The 18,483-nt window shown below is 41.0% G+C and overlaps 1 protein-coding gene across 1 annotated transcript in view; it reads right to left on the bottom strand.

Moving 5' to 3' along the window:
* PDZD8 (PDZ domain containing 8) overlaps nt 1-18,483 on the bottom strand; it is a 109,627-nt gene that overhangs the window by 58,234 nt on the left and 32,910 nt on the right. The window contains exons 2-3 of the mRNA XM_061635875.1: nt 16,344-16,466; nt 487-589 (exon numbers count right to left, since the gene is read on the bottom strand). Coding sequence (XP_061491859.1) covers nt 487-589; nt 16,344-16,466 — 226 coding nt within the window. The remainder of the gene's footprint in view (nt 1-486; nt 590-16,343; nt 16,467-18,483) is intronic.

The raw sequence follows: 18,483 nt of genomic DNA, 5'->3' as shown, positions 1-18,483 counted from the left end.
AAAATGGTGAAGACAGATGTGTCTCCTGAACTCTCACCAAGCTGCTTCTTCCCTGCGGCCTCTACCCATTACTCAAAATTGGTATTCAAGTAATTTGCAGACGAGGGGTGTATAGAAAATGCACAAAAGCCTCTCCCTCTGTATACTGTCTGTCACAAGAAGGGGAGGGGAAGTTCCCATTGAGACCTACATAATCTCTCACAGAGAGAGACTTGGATCTTGCCTTTAATGTTTAGAGGCTATATTCATAACACCCCTTCAGTGCTGTATATTTGAATAAAATTGTTGAACTAACTGAGTAACAGATTATATATACATCTCACGTGCATATTTTTAAACCTGCAGAGGCGGCCTTTTGGTCATATCTGATGAACCTCTCAAAAGTGGGTACTTCATCTTTGTACTTGCTGGACAAGTTATTAAGTGAAATGGGGGGCAATATGATCCATCAAATAAAAATGATATGAAACAGTACATATAATTTACCGTCTTGATGAAGGATCTTTCTTTTTCTTCCCAAACACTGTCACTCAATTCAAATGTGCAGTGAATAGTCACTTCTCTCTCATAGGATCCAAAAATAAATAATCTGAAATACAAGATTATGAGCATTAGCACTTTCCTCTTTCAACAAGCCTTTTAAGTTGAGACCTTATCCCAGTCTGCGTCTGTGTTAGAATTGCTTGTTGCTTGTTAATATGTTTTTTTAATAATGTTTTTAACTCTTTTTTAAAATATGTTTTTAAAGGTTTTTGAAAAATGTTTTTCACATTGTTTTGTTTAATGTATTTTAAGGTCTGTTTTTATGATGTGTTCAAGTGTTTTTAGCGCTTCTGTTTGCCACCCTGGGCTCCTGCTGGGAGGAAGGGTGGGATATAAATCAAATAATAAATAAATAAAATAAATAAGCATGTATTTCAAACCACCATTACATATGATTGGTTTAACATTTGCTCATATTAACCTGAATATATACCTATGCACATATATATCTATAATTGAAACACAGCACATATAGTATCAGAGGTTAAATAAAGCATTTGCACCCTCTAGTGGAAAACCAAGACAAATGGAATTATTCAGATGCAGAGTTTCGCCATTTGTCAAACATACAATATATGCACGAAAGTAGGCGGAAAGCAGCATCTTGCATTATTAAAACATATGTAATAATGACAAGGACTATCATCTGACTGAAGAAAGTTGATCATATTATTTTAACTGATAAATTTCATATTAACAGCATAGTTCTGAAGACAAGCATACTTCCTTATTTTGACATACAAGCTGGCACCATCGCAGAAGAGGTGTGATAGGAATACCTATAAAAGATGGCATCTGCCACCCATGTTTTGTGAGTAGTTGTATTAAAATAATAAATGTATCTGCTGCCAGATTAGTTGGGGGTACCTTTTTAATCAAAAGGTTTAAAATTACTAACTCTAATCAGATGAATCATGAAAAGTTGCACAAATATATATAAAGATTGTTTTTTAAATATAAATTATGTCAAAACGGTCTGATTTCAAGATTCTCAGCAGCTATTTAACATGTTGATCAAATATTTTCATTATTGTGCTTATTGCCACATAAAATGGAAGGGGTAAATTTGAATTAAAGATTTGTTTAAAAAGTTTGCTTGTGTCCTGTACCATGTGCTCTTTGATCTTTTTTGTAATCTAGATTCGTTAAACTTTATTGTTGTTGTTATGTGCCTTCAAGTCGATTACGACTTATGGTGATCCTATGAATCAGTCACCCCCAAGAGCATCCGTCATGAACCATCCTGTTCAGATCTTGTAAGTTCAGGTCTGTGGCTTCCTTTACAGAATCAATCCATCTCTTGTTTAGTCTTCCTCTTTTTCTCCTCCCTTGTTTTTCCCAGCATTATTGTCTTTTCTAGTGAATCATGTCTTCTCATTATGTGTCCAAAGTACGATAACCTCAGCTTCATCATTTTAGCTTCTAGTGATAGTTCTGGTTTAATTTGTTCTAACACCCAGTTATTTCTCTTTTTCGCAGTCCATGGTATCTGCAAAGCTCTTCTCCAACACCACATTTCAAATGAGTTGATTTTTCTTTTATCCGCTTTTTTCACTGTCCAACTTTCACATCCATACATAGAGATCAGGAATACCATGGTCTGAATGATACTGACTTTAGTGTTCAGTGATACATCTTTGCATTTGAAGACCTTTTCTAGTTTTCTCATAGCTACCCTCCCCAGTCCTAGCCTTCTTCTGATTTATTGACTATTGTCTCCATTTTAATTAATGACTGTGCCGAGGTATTGATAATCCTTGACAAGTTCAACGTCCTCATTGTCAACTTTAAAGTTACATAAATCTTCTGTTGTCATTACTTTAGTCTTTTTGATGTTCAGCTTGCTACGAATGGACCTTGAACTTCCTCATGAGCATAGCTCACTAGAAATCCAAGTTCCCTATTGAAGCAGGATCTTTTGCTGGAGTTACCCGCACGTCATCCCCAGCGCATGTATAATTTTACCCTTAACCCAATGACACATACACAGAAAGTAAAATAAAGAGTGGTTTTATTAAGAGAAGAAACAAGGAAAAATATTGCTATGTACACTTACAATTTTAACAATGAGCAGCTTTCTAGTTCATTCATTCAGCAACACTGGACAGACTAAAGTAAAGAGACTAACCCTGTGAACACTCACATTAAGGTCACCCACACAGAAAGAAAAAGGAAAGAAAGAGGCCCAGAAGTTGCATATACCTTTCCTGGAGAGTTGCTGCAAGACTAAGGCTGAGAGAGACTGTTTGTAGTCCAGTATGTAGTCCAATGAGCCAAAAGCTCCACCCTCATGGAACCAGCGCTAGATTTGAAAGATCTCACTCAAAATCCTTAGCCCTGAAGTTCTGCAAATTGTCCCAAAGATGCTAGGGTGCGTTGGCAAGAAAGACAGCTGTTGAGCCCTCCAGAAGAGGAACTGCTGACCCCTTTCAACCCTTCATGTTTTATATCTTTTTCTCACTAAACTGACTCCAATGTAAATGTGACCAGGAAGATGTGGACCAACCCATTCCCTGATAAGTTCCCAGATAATAGGTCTGCTGTAGATTCCTGATGATTCCTAAAGGTTACAAATTATCCTAATCCTTACGTAAAACCGTTCCTTTGTTTGAAAGGAGCGCCTGATTCTTCCTGGGCAACATTCCCCAAAAATCCATAGGAGACAGGAAATCTATACCCTCAGGCTTTCACAATATGTTCTCAGGGGTCACAAAGAGACTGTTTCCCAGGAATCTTTGCTGTTGCAGGTTTTCCAAACTCTGGTTCACTGAGGTGAATCAAAGATTAAAAATTGCCAATATTTGATTCCTTACAAACTGTAGTCCTGCTCAGGGCCGGATTATCCATTAGGCTTAATAGGCTGAAGCCTAGGAGCCCGGAGCTCTTGGGGGCCCTTGCATAAGCTAAAAAACATTATAATATAGATTTTTCATTAGGTACAAAAAGAAAATGTTTGCACTTTGCAATCACATTCATAACGAACTGCCCACCATCCCCCCGCTTCACTTACCTTTTTCTCCACTGTTTTTTGCGGTTTGCCATCAATCAAGATGGCGGCCGAGGTTTCCCTAAGGGGCTGAAGCCTCTGCTGCCATCTTGGTTGATGGCACGCATGCATGCTACACGCATGCATTGCTGCCATCAACCAAGATGGCGGCAGAGGCTTCAGCCCCTTAGGGAAACCTTGGCTGCCATCTTGATTGATGGGAAACCTGCGCACGCAAAAAAAAAAAGCAGAAAGGTAGGTGAAGCGGGGGGGAAAATATTGCCTAAGAGGAGAACGGGGGTCCAAACACCAATCAGCCTAGGGGCCCTCCTCAGCTTCATCCGGCCCTGGTCCTGCTTTTGTGCTTTCCTCCTTAACTTTCATCAGCATTCGTTTCAAATCATTACTGGTTTCTGCTAATATTATGGCATTGTCTCCATATCTTAAATTATTTATATTTTCCCCTCCAATGTTCACACCTCCTTCATCTTGGTCCAATCCCGCTTTCCGTATGGTATGTTCTACATACAGATTAAACAAATAGGGTGATCAAATACACCCCTGTCAAACACCCTTTTCTATTGGGAACCAATCGGTTTCTCCATATTATGTCCTTACAGTAGCCTCTTGTCCAGAGTAAAGGTTGCGCATCAGGACAACCAGATGCTGTGGCACCCCCATTTCTTTTAAAGCATTCCATAGTTTTTCATGGTCTACACAGTCAAAGGCTTTGCTGTAAACTATAAAGCACAGGATGATTCTCTTCTGAAATTCCTTGCTCTATTCCATTATCCAATGCATGTTTGCAATATGATCTCTGCTACCTCTTCCCTTTCTAAATCCAGCTTGGATGTCTGGGATTTCTCGCTCCATATACGGTAAGAGCCTTTATTGTAGAATCTTGACCATTACTTTACTTGCATGGAATATTAAGACAATAGTTCAATACTGCATTCCATGGGATCCCCTTTCTTTGAAGTTGGGATATATATTGAACGTTTCCAGTCTGTGGGCCATTGCTTAGTTTTCCATGTTTGTTGACACATTTTTGTCAAAATGTGGACAGATTCAGTCTCAGTAGCTTGTAGCAACTCTATTGGTATGCCATCTGTTCCTGGTGATTTGTTTCTTGCAAGAATTTTAAGAGCAGCTTTCACCTCACATTCTAAAATTTCTGGTTCTTCATCATGCTGTTCCTCCATGAATGAATCTGTCATCCTTGCATCTCTTCTATATAGTTCTTCAGTTATAGAGTTTTTCAGTGTATTGCTTCCATCTTCCTTTTCTTTCATCTCGGTCAGTCAGTGTGTTCCCCTGTTGATTATTCAACATCCCTACTCGTGGTTTAAATTTCCCTTTCATTTCTCTTATCTTTTGGAATAGGGCTCTTGTTCTTCCCTTTTTGTTGTCCTCTTCTACTTCTATACAATAACTATTGTAATAGTTCTCTTTGTCCCTGCGTACTAGACACTGTATTGTTATATTTAGGGTTCTGGCCATGTTTCTATCTCCTTTTGCTTTCCTTCTCTCTTTAACAATTTTAAGAGTTTCTTCAGTCATCCATTGAGGTCTTTCTCTCTTTTTAACTAGAGGTATTGTCTTTTTGCATTCTTCCTTGATAATGTCTCTGACTTCACTCCATAGTTCTTCTGGTTCTCTGTCAACTAAGTTTAAACCCTCAAATCTGTTCCTTATTTGATCTTTATATTGTTCTAGGATGTTATTTAAATTGTATTTTGCCATTATGATTGCTTTGTTCTTCTTTAGCTTTACTCTAAAAATTTCAATACGACCAGTTCATAGTCTGTACCACAGTCTGGTCCTGGTCTCGTTTTGCAGAAAGCAAGGAACTTCTCCATCTGCTGTTGCCAATTATATAATCAATTTGATTCCTATATTGACCATTTGGTGATATCCATGTGTATATTTGTCTTTTCAGTTGCTCAAAAAATGTGTTTGCAAGAAACAAATTTTTGGCTTCAAACAATTCATTAAGTCTTTCTCCTGCTTCATTTCTGTCTCCTAAGCCCCATTTCCCCACAATTCCTAGTTCTTCTCTGTTCTCTACTTTTGCATTCCAGTCCCCCATGATTATCATCGTATCTTGTTTTGGTGTGTGATCAATTTCCTCCTGTACTTCTCCGTAAATCTCTCCAATTCTTTTCTTCTGCATTTGCCGTTGGAGCGTAGACTTGGATTATGGTTATGTTAATAGGTTTCCCGTTTAATCTCATTGATATCACTCACTCAGACCTTGCATTGTAGCTCCTAATTGCTTTTGCTACATCAGTTCTCACTATTAAAGCAACCCCGTTTCTTCTTAATTTATCATTTCCTGCATAAAATATTTTGTAGTTGCCTGATTGAAAATGTCCCATTCCTGTTCATATTAATTCACTCACACCAAGTATTGTAATGTTGATATGCTCCATTTCTTGCTTGACAATTTCTAACTTTCTCTGGTTCATGCTTCTCACATTCCATGTTTCTATTGTGTGTGCCGTACAACTCTGGACTCTCCTTTCACATCTGTGCGCATCAGCCTCTGGGCTTCCTTTCGGCTTTGACCCAGTGGCGTCATTAGTCACAGTGCTACTTGTACTTGTCCTTTGTTCTTCCCCAGTAGCTCGTTGAGTACCTTCTGACCTGGGGGTCTCATCTTCCAGCACTATCTCGTGTTGCATTTTGGATACTCTGTTCATAGGGTTTTCATGGTAAGACATGTTCAGAGGTGGTTTACCATTGCCTTCCTCTGAGCTTGGATGCATCTTAGTCTGGTGTCTCAGCTTTGACCATTCTGCCTTGGGTGCCCCTGCTAGGATTCCTGATGGCATTGCTCTCAGCTTCTTCAACACTCTCAAACCTCCTCACCACGTTAAGTTGTACATCCTAAAGGGGGGGTTAAACTTTATAGCTCTAATTAAAACATGCCAGTGCTAGATAGCTTTCCTTTGCATAGTTTGTTCACCTGTAACTGTTCTTCAAGCAGTCTTCCACTTTCCATTCTACAGAGATGTGCTGGTTTAAAATATAACCTTTTCACAGACTGGAGGTTCTGCCTTGCCCCTTATCCTCACATGCCATGCAAAAGCAGAAAGCAACCTTCAGACCACTAACTGATAACAGTGGTCTCCAATGGAATGCATGGTAAGTGGGTTCAAGGATTGCACAGAAAGGACAAACCAAAGTAACAGTTACAGATAAACAACTTTCCCTTCCTCATCGTGGTCCTGCACAACCTCAATAGTGAGCATAGAGTCACACAAAGTGTTCTTGTTGCACCATGTGACGCCCTTCCCTGGCTCTCCCTGTCAGGTTCCTACCTGCTCGTGGCTACTGCCTTTCACTAGGCACCACCAGGGACTCCACCAGTCCGGACTGTCCTTTTTTATGGTTTCTCTCTCTGCTCTAGCACAGATCTCAATAGATCCCCCTGCTAGGCAGCACCACCAGTCACGTTCTACAACCAATGTTCCCAGAGACCTTGCCTGAGTCTCTCTATATGGTTACATTCGTGACTGCGTGCCTATGCTGTTCCCAACCCCCTTGTATCAATGCAGATAACTCATAACTCGGGGTTGCTCTGGATACTTATAATGTTATCTTCTCCTCTTCACCGCTGCCACCATTTGTTACTGTTTCCCTTCAGCCTTGGTCATTACCTTACCCTCCTCTGGTCTGTGAAACCCCAGCCAAGGATCAGGCCTTCGGTAAACCAAAATAGTATTTATTAAATAACATTAATAACAAGGTAACTTTGATAATGATCTACAAGCTTATGGTTTCATCTATTACTGTGATATTTGACTTATTACTAATCCGAACTCCACCTCCCTCTTTCTCCACACTCTCCTGACATACACCAACTCACACCCACCTCCAAACTCCACCAAAACAACCCACTCACGTCCACCAAACACCTCTCAAACCACCCACTCAGGTCCACCCAGATTCAACTGTCATCCTTCCATTTATACTCTCAGCCATCCAAACACTCAGCCAATCATCCAGCATTCTACTGCTCATTTACTCCCCCCTCCTCTTTCATTCCACTTACCACATATCTTCTATACAAACAGCACTTACCATATATACATTAATACGGGAACATCACACACCACTCTTCTCACGGCCACATCAGATCTCAACTGAGGCCAAGGACAAAATGTTATATTCACTATGGGGTTCAGCATCCTTACAAAAGCCTTTCAATTGTAAGCTGTAGCATCAAGAACCATCTTCTACACAATTTGATGGCACTATGTAGAGCAGCCTTTCCCAACCAGTGTGCCTCCAGATGTTGTTGGACCACAACTCCCATCAGCCTCAGCCAATGGCTGAGGCTGATGGGAGTTGTGGTCTAACAACATCTGGAGGCACACTGGTTGGGAAAGGCTGATGTAGAGGGTACAGGGTAACTGATGGACTTTTTGTTGTAGGCAAGAAATGTTCTGAAGATAGGATGATGTGCATGTTCCGGGTAGGAACCACTAGACCAAGGGCAACCAACATTATGTCCGCCAGGTATTCCAGTTCCCATCAGTCCTACCAGCATGGAAGATGGTCAGGGTGATGGGAGTTTTTGTCCAACTCCATCACTCTGGCTCTCCCTGATATAGATTCTAGTTTAGTGCTGAAAAAAGTATTTGCATTTTTTACATTTTTTAAAATATCACTCTTTTCTTGCTTAATGTTTTTGCCGAGCATAATCCATATGCTTTACTGCTTTTAAAAAAAACTCTGCTGTTTAAGAAGAGGAAGCCTCTAACACTTTTTAGTAATACTGTATACTGTATGTCTAATTTCTTGTTAATTCCAAATAAAACACTGGAAAAGGAAGTGATAGCTCTAGGCTATCAGCTATTAGGCTAACAATAATGATGAAATCAAATAAAAAGGAATTCTGTTTGAAAAATCCTATTTGTATTCTGCCCTTTCTCCAAAGACTTCAGGATGGTATGCATGGAGCTATCTTAGTGTAACTTAACCACTTGTGAACCACATTTAAGAACTGAATCCAAAGTTTCCTTAGCCAAATTCACAAGACACTACACCAAGTGTTTCTATGCAACAGAATAATTTGACACAATATAGATATTTGAAATGGAAACATTCAGAAGCTAACGGGGAGCATTTCTGCATCCTGAGACTTTCTACTGTAGATTCTTAATTACCATACAACAAGAGATTCAGAAGAAGGCACGGAACAGAATTTGCTGTTAAAAATTAATAAGCAAACATTGCTAAAGAATTCCACTAATAACAACATCTCAAAGACTAGAAGTGGCTGCCTCACTACAGACAGTAATTGTCACATATTATCTGTTTTAAATGATCAGTCTCACTATACTAATGTTAGCAATGGCTGCTAGTTGGGTCAGAGTCAAAACCAACCTGATATGATCCTGCATTCATTTGTGCTCTGCATAGCAGTGAAACATACCTACTGCTACTTGTTCCCTTGATCGGTGTTTTGGTCCCACTCAGTAATGTTTCTCCTTCTCCAAGCATCACTTGTCTAACTTTGAGATCATGTATCTGACAAATCACTGCTAGCTGACATAAATATATGTCTGACTATATTTGTTAGTCTTCAAGAAGCCACAATACTCTTGTTTTGCTGCAATACACAAGCATAGCCCTCCATCTGGAATTTGTCACTATACCACACTGGCTTTCAGTAAACAGAAACAAAACTGAACAACCTTTAACACATTCCCTATACATAGGGCATTGGTCTTCAACTGATGGGTCAAGCCCCACTACTTGGCCATGGCCTGATACAAGGTGGGTCACAACAGCACCACTACCACCATACAAATATATGGTAAAAAAAAAAGGTCCCCAAATGCATGCTTGGGTTAAAGGAAAGCCTGGATCTGAAAAGGTTGGACACAGCTTCCTAAGGAACCACATGTTTTGGTTGGCCAGGGTAGGTAGCAACAATTTGTTTTCACCATGACCAAAGGCAAGGCGGGCAGTGCTGATACTACACTGAGCTCAAGGCTCACCATGACTATGGGGGTGGGTAGGCTTCTTCCTCTCCGTCTCCTAATGTTGCTGTACTGAGACCCAGAGATGCTCAGAAAGCAGCAAGAAATTTCATTGTAAATCCAATACTGAGAGTGATATCAGGAAGAACTGCCACACCTCTGTGTCTGGACAAATATGTGGGACTCTCCCTAATGCTATGGGATGAGTTATTTTTGTGCATTTCCAACATCAGTGCAATGCGAGGGGGAGTCACTGCTTTGTTTACAGAGCAGAAGGGCACACACTCTTGTTTATGCTGCACTCTCATCGAAGCAAAAGGCATACTTGAAAGCAGCAAGCATGGACCCTTGTACTTCTCCCAGATTGTCTCAGTTGTTTACCTTGGCTTAAATTTTGAAGTTGTTTACACTGTACTAGTCTTAAAACTGCACTATCAATTTTGAGTTGTAGTTATGTAAAAAAAGTTATAGTCATGTCAAAGCCCTGTTGAGATCTATAAAAGGCAACAAAGTTAAAATATGAAAAGAGGCTTACAAATGTTATGTTAGTCACTACAGAATTACTCTATTACAATACTATATTTTAAAATACCTTATTTTCACCATTGCTAAGGTTCAAGTCATATACATGCCATGTACAGTGCCTTGCAAAAGTAATCAGACCCCTGACCAATGCTCTGATATTACTGAATTACAAATGGTACATTGTAATTTCATTCTGTATACTTCATTTTTAAACATTGAAACTCAAAATCAATTACTGTAAAGTGACATTGGTTTTATGTTGGGAAATGTTTGTAAGAAACATAAAAAACTGAAACATGTTGGTTGCATAAGTATTCAACCCCTCCGCTGTGGAAGCTCCCAGTTTACACAGATGAAGTTACCCTATTGAGGACACAGTTACCTTACCATTGGACTCCACCTGTGAACCATTAAAGTTGCTGTCATATTGTCAGGATAAAAACCCCACTGTTGAAGGATCATTGGCCATACTATGGATCTGAAGGAAAATGAAGACCAAAGAGCATTCTACAGAAGTGACAGATAATGTAATACAAATGCATAGATTAGGAAAAGGGTACAAAATAATATCCAAGTGTTTGGATATCCCAGTGAGCACAGTTGGATTAATAACCAGGAAGTGGAAGTTGCATCACACCACCCAGGCACTGCCAAGAAAAGGCCATCCTTCAAAACTCAGCGCTCAAACAAGAAGGAGACTTGTGAGAGAAGCCAGAGAGGCCAACAATCACTTTGAAGGAGCTACAGAGTTCAGTGGCTGGAAGTGGAGTAATGGTGCATCAGTCAGCCATATCAAAAGCTCTGCATTAACATTGGCCTGTATGGGAGGGTGGCAAGAAAGAAGCTCAAAAAGTACCATTTGAAAGCATGTCTGGAGTTTGCCAGAAAGCATGAGAGTATCCCAACTACGACGTGGGAAAAGGTTTTGTGGTCAGATGAGACCAAGACAGCTTTTTGCTAAAACTCAAAGCACTATGTGTGTCGCAAACCTAACATTGCCCAAGCCTCAAGACACACCATCCCTACAGTGAAGTATGGTGGTGGCAGCATCTTGCTGTGGGGATGCTTCTCATCAGCAGGGACTGGGCATCTTGTCAAAATCAAACGAAGAAAGGTTGGAGCAAAATACAGGGAAATACTGCAAGAGAAGCTGCTTCAGTCCACTAAAAAACTGAAGCTTGGAAGGAAATTCACTTTTCAGCAGGACAAGCACCAGGCCAAAGCAACATTGGAGTGGCTCAACAACAAAAAGATGAATGTCCTACAGTGGGCTAGTCAAAGTCCTGATCTCAATACCATTGCGAATCTGTGGCGCTCTTTGAAAATTGCGGTCCACAAGTGACATCCAACCAGCCTGAACAACCTGGAGCGAATCTGCCAAGAAGAACATTTCCCAACATAAAACCAATTTCACCTTACAATAACTGATTTTGAGTTTCAGTGTTTCAAAATAAAGTATCACACAGAACAAAATTACAATGTACCATTTGGAACTCAGTAATATGAGAGCATTGGTCAGGGGTCTGGTTACTTTTACAAGGCACTGTACAGTAGGGCCCCGCTTTACAGTGATTTGCTTACAGCGCTTCGCTAATACAGCGGTCTCAATTAGACGCAATTAGACTAAAGCCCCACTCATACAGCACTTGTTCCATTTTTATGGCGGTTTTCGGGCATCGCACGCCATTCTATTCAATGGGCTCCGCTTTACAGCAGTTTTCGCTTTTCAGCGGGGGTCCAGAACATAACCCACTGTATGAGTGGGGCCCTACTGTATACTGTATATGTTGTCAAGCTTGCCCACTTAGATCTGAAATATGTTTTCGGTGGGTATTCACTAATATTCTGAAATTAAAAGTTTTGCTTACTGAGGTGACTGTAGGCCCAACTAGGTTAAAGAGAATTAAGCTGATAGAGGAGGTGACAGTCCCAATTGAAATGCAGGCTGGCAGAGCAATCCAAACCCCCCTTATGCTGAAATGGCAGAGGGATTTGACTGAGCAGAGGTCGTCTTCTGCTCACTTCTCCTGACTGAGTCAGCTTTCTGATGGTGGTTCTTGAAGTGTCTACCTCCCCTGCTGCCTGCCAAATGGGTGGGGGGCCTACTGGCAGTATTTCTGTCAGCAGAAAGCCCCAAAATGGGGTATTCCTAGTGTATGGCTAAGCCAACCGTGGATCTGCCGGATGCTGAGCCAGTCTCACTGCCTTCTTGGGATAGCATCAAGGCCAGTCCTTGGCCTGGAGCTGGCACAGTGATCATACCCAATAGTCTTCCCTCTCCCCGTCTGCCGCCATGAGCTATCAGGCTGAGGTTCCTCTGCTTTGCAAAGTCCTGCCAGCTGGGGGGGGGAGATTTGGATTGCACCCTAAAATATTAAAATACTAGAGGACAACATGCAGTCTATATACTGTTGTATGTTATCTTACCTTACATTTCAATCAGGGAATCCTCCATATTTCACCTGCTTCATTGCTCCCACAACTAAACCTGGCATTAGAATCTTTCAGCTACCCAAATTTAAAGCTTCCAGACACCAGAGGTAAGTGCTTTCTATTAACAGTACCCAGATATTAATATGTTTTTAATAATGTTTTTAACCCTTTTTTAAAAGTTTTTAAAATGTTTTTAACACTGTTTTGTCTTAATCATTATTTCATCATTATTATTTATTTCGGTTGTAGACCAGCAAAGTTTTGTCTTCATGTATTTTAAGATTTTTTTTATGATGTTTAGTGTTTTTAGTGCCTTGTTTGCTGCCCTTGGCTCCTGCTGGGAGGAAGGGCGGGTGTCGGAAGGCAGAGCTGGGGTCCCAATCCCGGGGAGCTGGATCCCGGAGAGTTGGGAGAAGAGTATTCGGATGGATGGCAGAGGGAAGGGGGAGGAACTTCCCCCCTTTGGAGCGAAGACGAAACAGAGGAACTGCCAGTGATAAGGTCGCTTAGCAACGGGGAGCCTGAGCCCTCCCTGGACATTCTCACACCTCCCCCTCTTTCAGGCTCAGAGCAAGAGGGGGAAGAGGGAGGGCTGCTCACAGCCGAAAAGCGGGGAGGCAGTTTACCATCAGCCCCTCCCCTATCCCCCATCCTGGAATCGGAAACTTCAGAAGAGGAGGGGGTGATGCTTCCCCCCTCACCGCGCACACGCAGACAGCTGAAAAGACAGGAGAGAAGGGGGGAAGGCGGGCAGTACCTGAGGGGCAGTTAAGGAGGAGCGAAAGATTGCGCGCCCGTTTGGCCCCTTCTTAAAGAACAGGCGGGAAGAAGTCCCTTGCTCTGTCAACTTTCTCCCAATGCCGCAGGACCTGTATCCCTGTATTGATTCATGAGAAAACGCAGTCTTTGTTTGGACATTACCCTAATAAAACACGAATTAACTACAATCGTTGGTCTGGTTCCTGAGTCACATCCTGGGCCTGACAGTGGGATACAAATCAAATCAATCAATCAATCAATCAATCAATAATATTTCATATGATAACTTGCTTATCAAAAAACAAAATTAGTGTTATAACCTTAGCATTGTATGTATCAGAGCAAACAATCTGAATTTTATTCTGTTATATAAACCCCCTGCCCCCAGAACAACTGGCCTTAGATTTCAATACACCATGCCAGTGACTGCAATTGTCAAGAAATCTGAGGGTTGGCAACATATTTTAAATTTAAATTCTTCTCTAAAGATTTGATTGACAGAGTTTTTCTATACAAATGTACATGGCAGCCCCATTGACCATGACAAGCACAGGATTGCATTAGTAATATTTTAACCCAAAGCAGTGTTACAGTCACTTTCTGTGTCATTCATTGGCGATCACTCGTGATTGTCTTCCAAGGTAAGGTCTTTAACAGTGGGTCCGTAAGTGACTGTGGAGGCCAATTCTGGATCCACACAGCCTCCCACAGTGAGGACATAGGTTTCCAGATGGAAGATGGTCATGATGAGGATTTGCTTGACATGCCTTCCGCTTAGCTCGTTTGTCCCTTCGCCCTGTACTCGTGCTTCTTCAAAGTCCATAGCGCCTTTGATAATGGCCGACCTCCAATTGGGACGCTCATGGGCCAAGGTTTCCCAGTTCTCGATGCTTATGTTACATTTCTTTAGATTAGCTTTGAAAACATCTTTAAACCTATTTTGCTGTCCACTGATATTCTGTTTTCCATCCTTAAAATGGGAGTAAAGTAGCTGCTTTGGAAGACGGTGATCTGGCATTCGAACAACATGGATGGTCCAGCAAAGTTGATGTTGGAGGATCATTGTTTCAACACTGGTGGTCTTTGCTTCTTCCAATATGCTAATATTAGTCCGCCTACCTTCCCAAGTAATTTGCAGAATTTTCCATTTTTGGTGGAATCTTTCAAGAAGTTGGGAGTGCCGTTTATAGATGGTCCATGTTTCACAGGTGTACAGTAAGGTTGGTAGTACAATGGCTTTGTAGATAAGCATTTTGGTCTCCCTGCGAATATCCCGATCTTCGAACACTCTACGCTTCATTCGGGAGAATGCGGCACTCGCAGAGTTCAGACCATGCTGAATTTCAGCATCAACGTCAGCTTTTACAGAGAGAAGGCTGCCAAGTTAAGAAAAGTGATCGACATTCTCCAGCATCACACCATTAAGCTGGATTGATGGTACTACAGAGGGATTGGTTTGCACTTGCTGATGAAGCACTTTGGGTTTTTTGATATTAAGCGAGAGGCCAAGCTTTTCATATGCCTCTGCAAAGACATTTAGGATAGTTTGAAGATCTTCCTCTGAATGTGTGGAGACTACATTATCATTGGCATATTGAAATTCTATGACAGAGGTTGTAATTACCTTTTTGCTTTCAGCCTACTGAGATTAAAAAGCTTTCCATCTGTTCGATATGTGATTTCCACGCCAGTGGGAAGTTTCCCCTCAACAAGGTGTAGAATCATGGCGATGAAAATAGCAAATAAGGTCGGAGCAATGACACATCCCTGTTTGATGCCTGATCCCACTTTGAATGGATCACTTTGAGAGCCACTGTTATCCAAAATTGTTGCCGTCATGTTGTCATGGAGGAGTCGCAAACATCCACAAATTTATCAGGGCATCCAATTTTCAGAAGGATGGTCCAGAGAGCAGTTCGATTTACAGTATCAAAGGCCTTAGTCAGATCAATAAACGCCATATACAGAGGTCAGTTTTGCTCCCTGCATTTTTCTTGAAGCTGTCGTGCAGTGAAGATCATGCCCATTGTCCCCCTGGAAGGGTGGAAACCATTTTGGGATTCAGGGAGGATGTCTTCTGAGATAGGTAGGAGGCAATTTGCGAGGATCCTTGCAAGGATTTTACCTGTGGTAGCAAGAACAGAGATGCCTCTGTAGTTCGCACAATCTGTTCTATCACCCTTCTTGAAAAGAGTGATGATTATGGTATCCCTAAAGACTTCTGGGATCTCCTCCCTCATCCAGATTTTTTCGATGAGCTTATGAAGTTGTTGTGTAAGTTCAGGCCCACCTTCTTTAAAGACTTCAGCAGGAATCCCATCAGGTCCACTAGCTTTGTTATTCTTCATTTGATTAATGGCTTTACTGACTTCATCCAAATTAGGGGATGCTGCAAGCTCATCTCTAATTTGTTGTTGCGGGATTTGCGAGAAGACCTCATCAGCCACAATAGAGTTACGATTAAGGAGGTTGTGGTAATGCTCTTTCCAACGCAGTGCAATAGACTGTCGTTTAGAAGTTTGGTACCATCTATTGAACGTAAGGGATTTGTTGTAATTTGTTGGTTCATAGATGGCCTTTGTGGCATTAAAAAAGCCCCGTGCATCATGAGCATCTGCAAAATGCTGGATTTCTTGAGCTTTCTTTATCCACCAGGCGATCTTAAGTAGTTCTCTAGTTCTTCTTTGGACCTCAGCCTTTGCACTGGCATATATTTTTTTTCTTAGCAGCACAGTTAATGTCTTTTTGCCATATCTCGAAGGCTTTCCTTTTCTTGTCAATGATATGTTCAATCTCACTATCATTATGCCACTCTTAGTTCCCACTCGATTTAGAATACCAACAAAATTAAAAGATTAAAATTTTGCTCTGCATTTTTGAAGAGATGAAAAATCAAGAAGAAGAAAATGTGCTAATAGCAACTGTGAGCAGCAGCTCATACAGATCACTGTAATAAGGAAAGATTAAACATTCACTAAAAGAAAAGCAGACAGATCTAATGGAAAACTTATTTTAAAGGTAGCTTTACATGTGTAGGTTAGCAAAAGTACACGAAGTGAAGACATTCAGTGAAACCAAAAGTGCAGAGAGTACCAAGGACATACCTTGAACATTCTATTAAGGAAACTTTCAGTCGTCCTTCTGTTAGTGAAAAATCTTGTATACTGAGACTCCGATCTCTATATTCTTCAGGTGGCACAACTTGAAATGGAAAAAATGGCTTGAACCTAGTCAAAAGAGAAGTACAAATGTTTTAAAATCTTTCCCCATAGGTAAAAAAGGAAAGAATACACAGTGCAATGAAGAGATGCAAGGCCTAGTTGTAAGAATGAAACAACAGTGTAAATAACACTCTATTGAATTGTAAACTAACATGATTTAGTCAGATTTGCACAATTGTTTAGGAAATAAATGAAATAGTTATCAATGGGAAACTTGATTTAAAACAGCCTTTTTTCTTGCCAATTTAAAATCACTAATTTAAATTAATCTACCCGGTCATCACTCTCTCCCAATAAGATATTTCTCTGACATGCAGATTGGAACTGAATTGTCCTGTCCCTATTCCCAGGGATTGAGACTGGTTTTTGTTGCAGCAGCAAAAGCCACTTTTTGCCCTGTTATAAATAAAATCAATCTGTCAGCCTGTTTATGTTATAAATGGCTAAAGTACAAATATCCATTTCTGCAGGCAAGGCAGTTACAGTTAACAGGGGGGTTTCATCAATACTATTTGGTATCCCTACAAACTCCCTGTCGGGCCTTGAGGTTCAGCAAGTTCAGACTAAGTTTCCAAGTCATCTACAAAGCTCAGTCTTAACTGAGTAACAAATTATATACAGCCAATCAGACCCTATTGTCTCTTCAAGTCATCTTATCCTTTATAAATGACAGTTTGAAGTAGGCTTGTTTCCATAATCTATAATTACCACAATTTTTCTGAATTCAGACCCATTCCAATCATCAGGCCTGGGTTTGGCACTGACATGGCCCTAGTAACCCTATTTGATATCTTATAACAACAGAGGCAGGGGGAATGTGACCTCGCTGATTCTCCTTGTTCTCTTAACAGCTTTTTGATACCACTGAACACAGTTTCCTCCTTCAGGTTGGGAATTGGAGATACAATTATTTAGTGGTTCTGCTCCTACCTGTTGCACTGTTTCCAGAAAATAACACTAAGGTACTTCTTCTAAGCCCCTTGACAGTTGTGTTGTAGAGTCCTGCAGAGCACCACTCCCCCCCCCCCAATGCTGTTTAACATCTATATGAAGCCACTGGGAGAGCTGTTCCGGAGTTACAGAGCATGGCATCACCAACATGTAGATGACACACAACTCTGTTTTTACATAATCAAATGAGATTGTGCTGGACCAGTGTGTGGAGATGGTAATGAGATGAATGAGGACCAATAAACTAAGACTGAATCCTGACAAACTAGAGGTGCTGCAGGTTGGTGGCTTTCACATCCAGGAATTGGGGGATGGCCTGTTCTTGTGGAGTCTAATTGTCCCTAGCAGAGCCACTACATAGCTTGGGGGTTCTCCTAAATCAGAATTGTCACTAGAAGCCAAAGTGGCTTCAATAGTTAGGAGTGTCCATTGGCATCTATGGCTGACTGGCCAGTTATGGTCATTTCTGGACCAGGATAGCCTAGCCACATTAATCCATGCCCTGACAACCTCCCAATCAGATTACTCTAACACACCCTACATGAGGCTGCTCTTGAACCCAGTCCAAAAACTGCAGGTAGTGTAAAATTCAGTTGCAAGGGTCTTAAGTGGTGTTATCTAATTAGACTCATAAAACACTGATCCTACAAGATTTGCACTGGTTGCCTGTATCTTACTAGGATCAATTCAGGGTGTTCATGTTAGCTTCTAAAGCCCTAAACAACTTGGGGCCCAAATACTTGGAATGTGTCTGCTTATATCAACCTGCCTGTGGCCTTAGATCTCACTGTCCTACCAATGAGCTTAGCTCATTCAGTAGTGATGCTAGAAAGGGTTCTCTGTAGTGGCACCCATTTATGGAATGAAAATTCACCAGGGAGACAAGCTGACCATAATCAGCTTATTGCATTAATGTGGCTGGTTTTAATTGTACAGTATTAATTGTTTGGAAAAATGTTTTGGAATTCATTTTTGTTGTTTTAATGTAAACTGTAAACTGCCCTAGGATCCTGTCAGATTAATGTAAACTGTAAACTGCCTTAGGATCCTGTCAGATTATGGGTGGTATAAT

Source organism: Rhineura floridana, chromosome 7, assembly GCF_030035675.1.
Source record: "Rhineura floridana isolate rRhiFlo1 chromosome 7, rRhiFlo1.hap2, whole genome shotgun sequence".
NCBI lineage: Eukaryota > Metazoa > Chordata > Lepidosauria > Squamata > Rhineuridae > Rhineura > Rhineura floridana.
The sequence above is the reverse complement of the archived record's forward strand: the minus strand, read 5'-3'. Positions and strand labels throughout refer to the sequence as shown.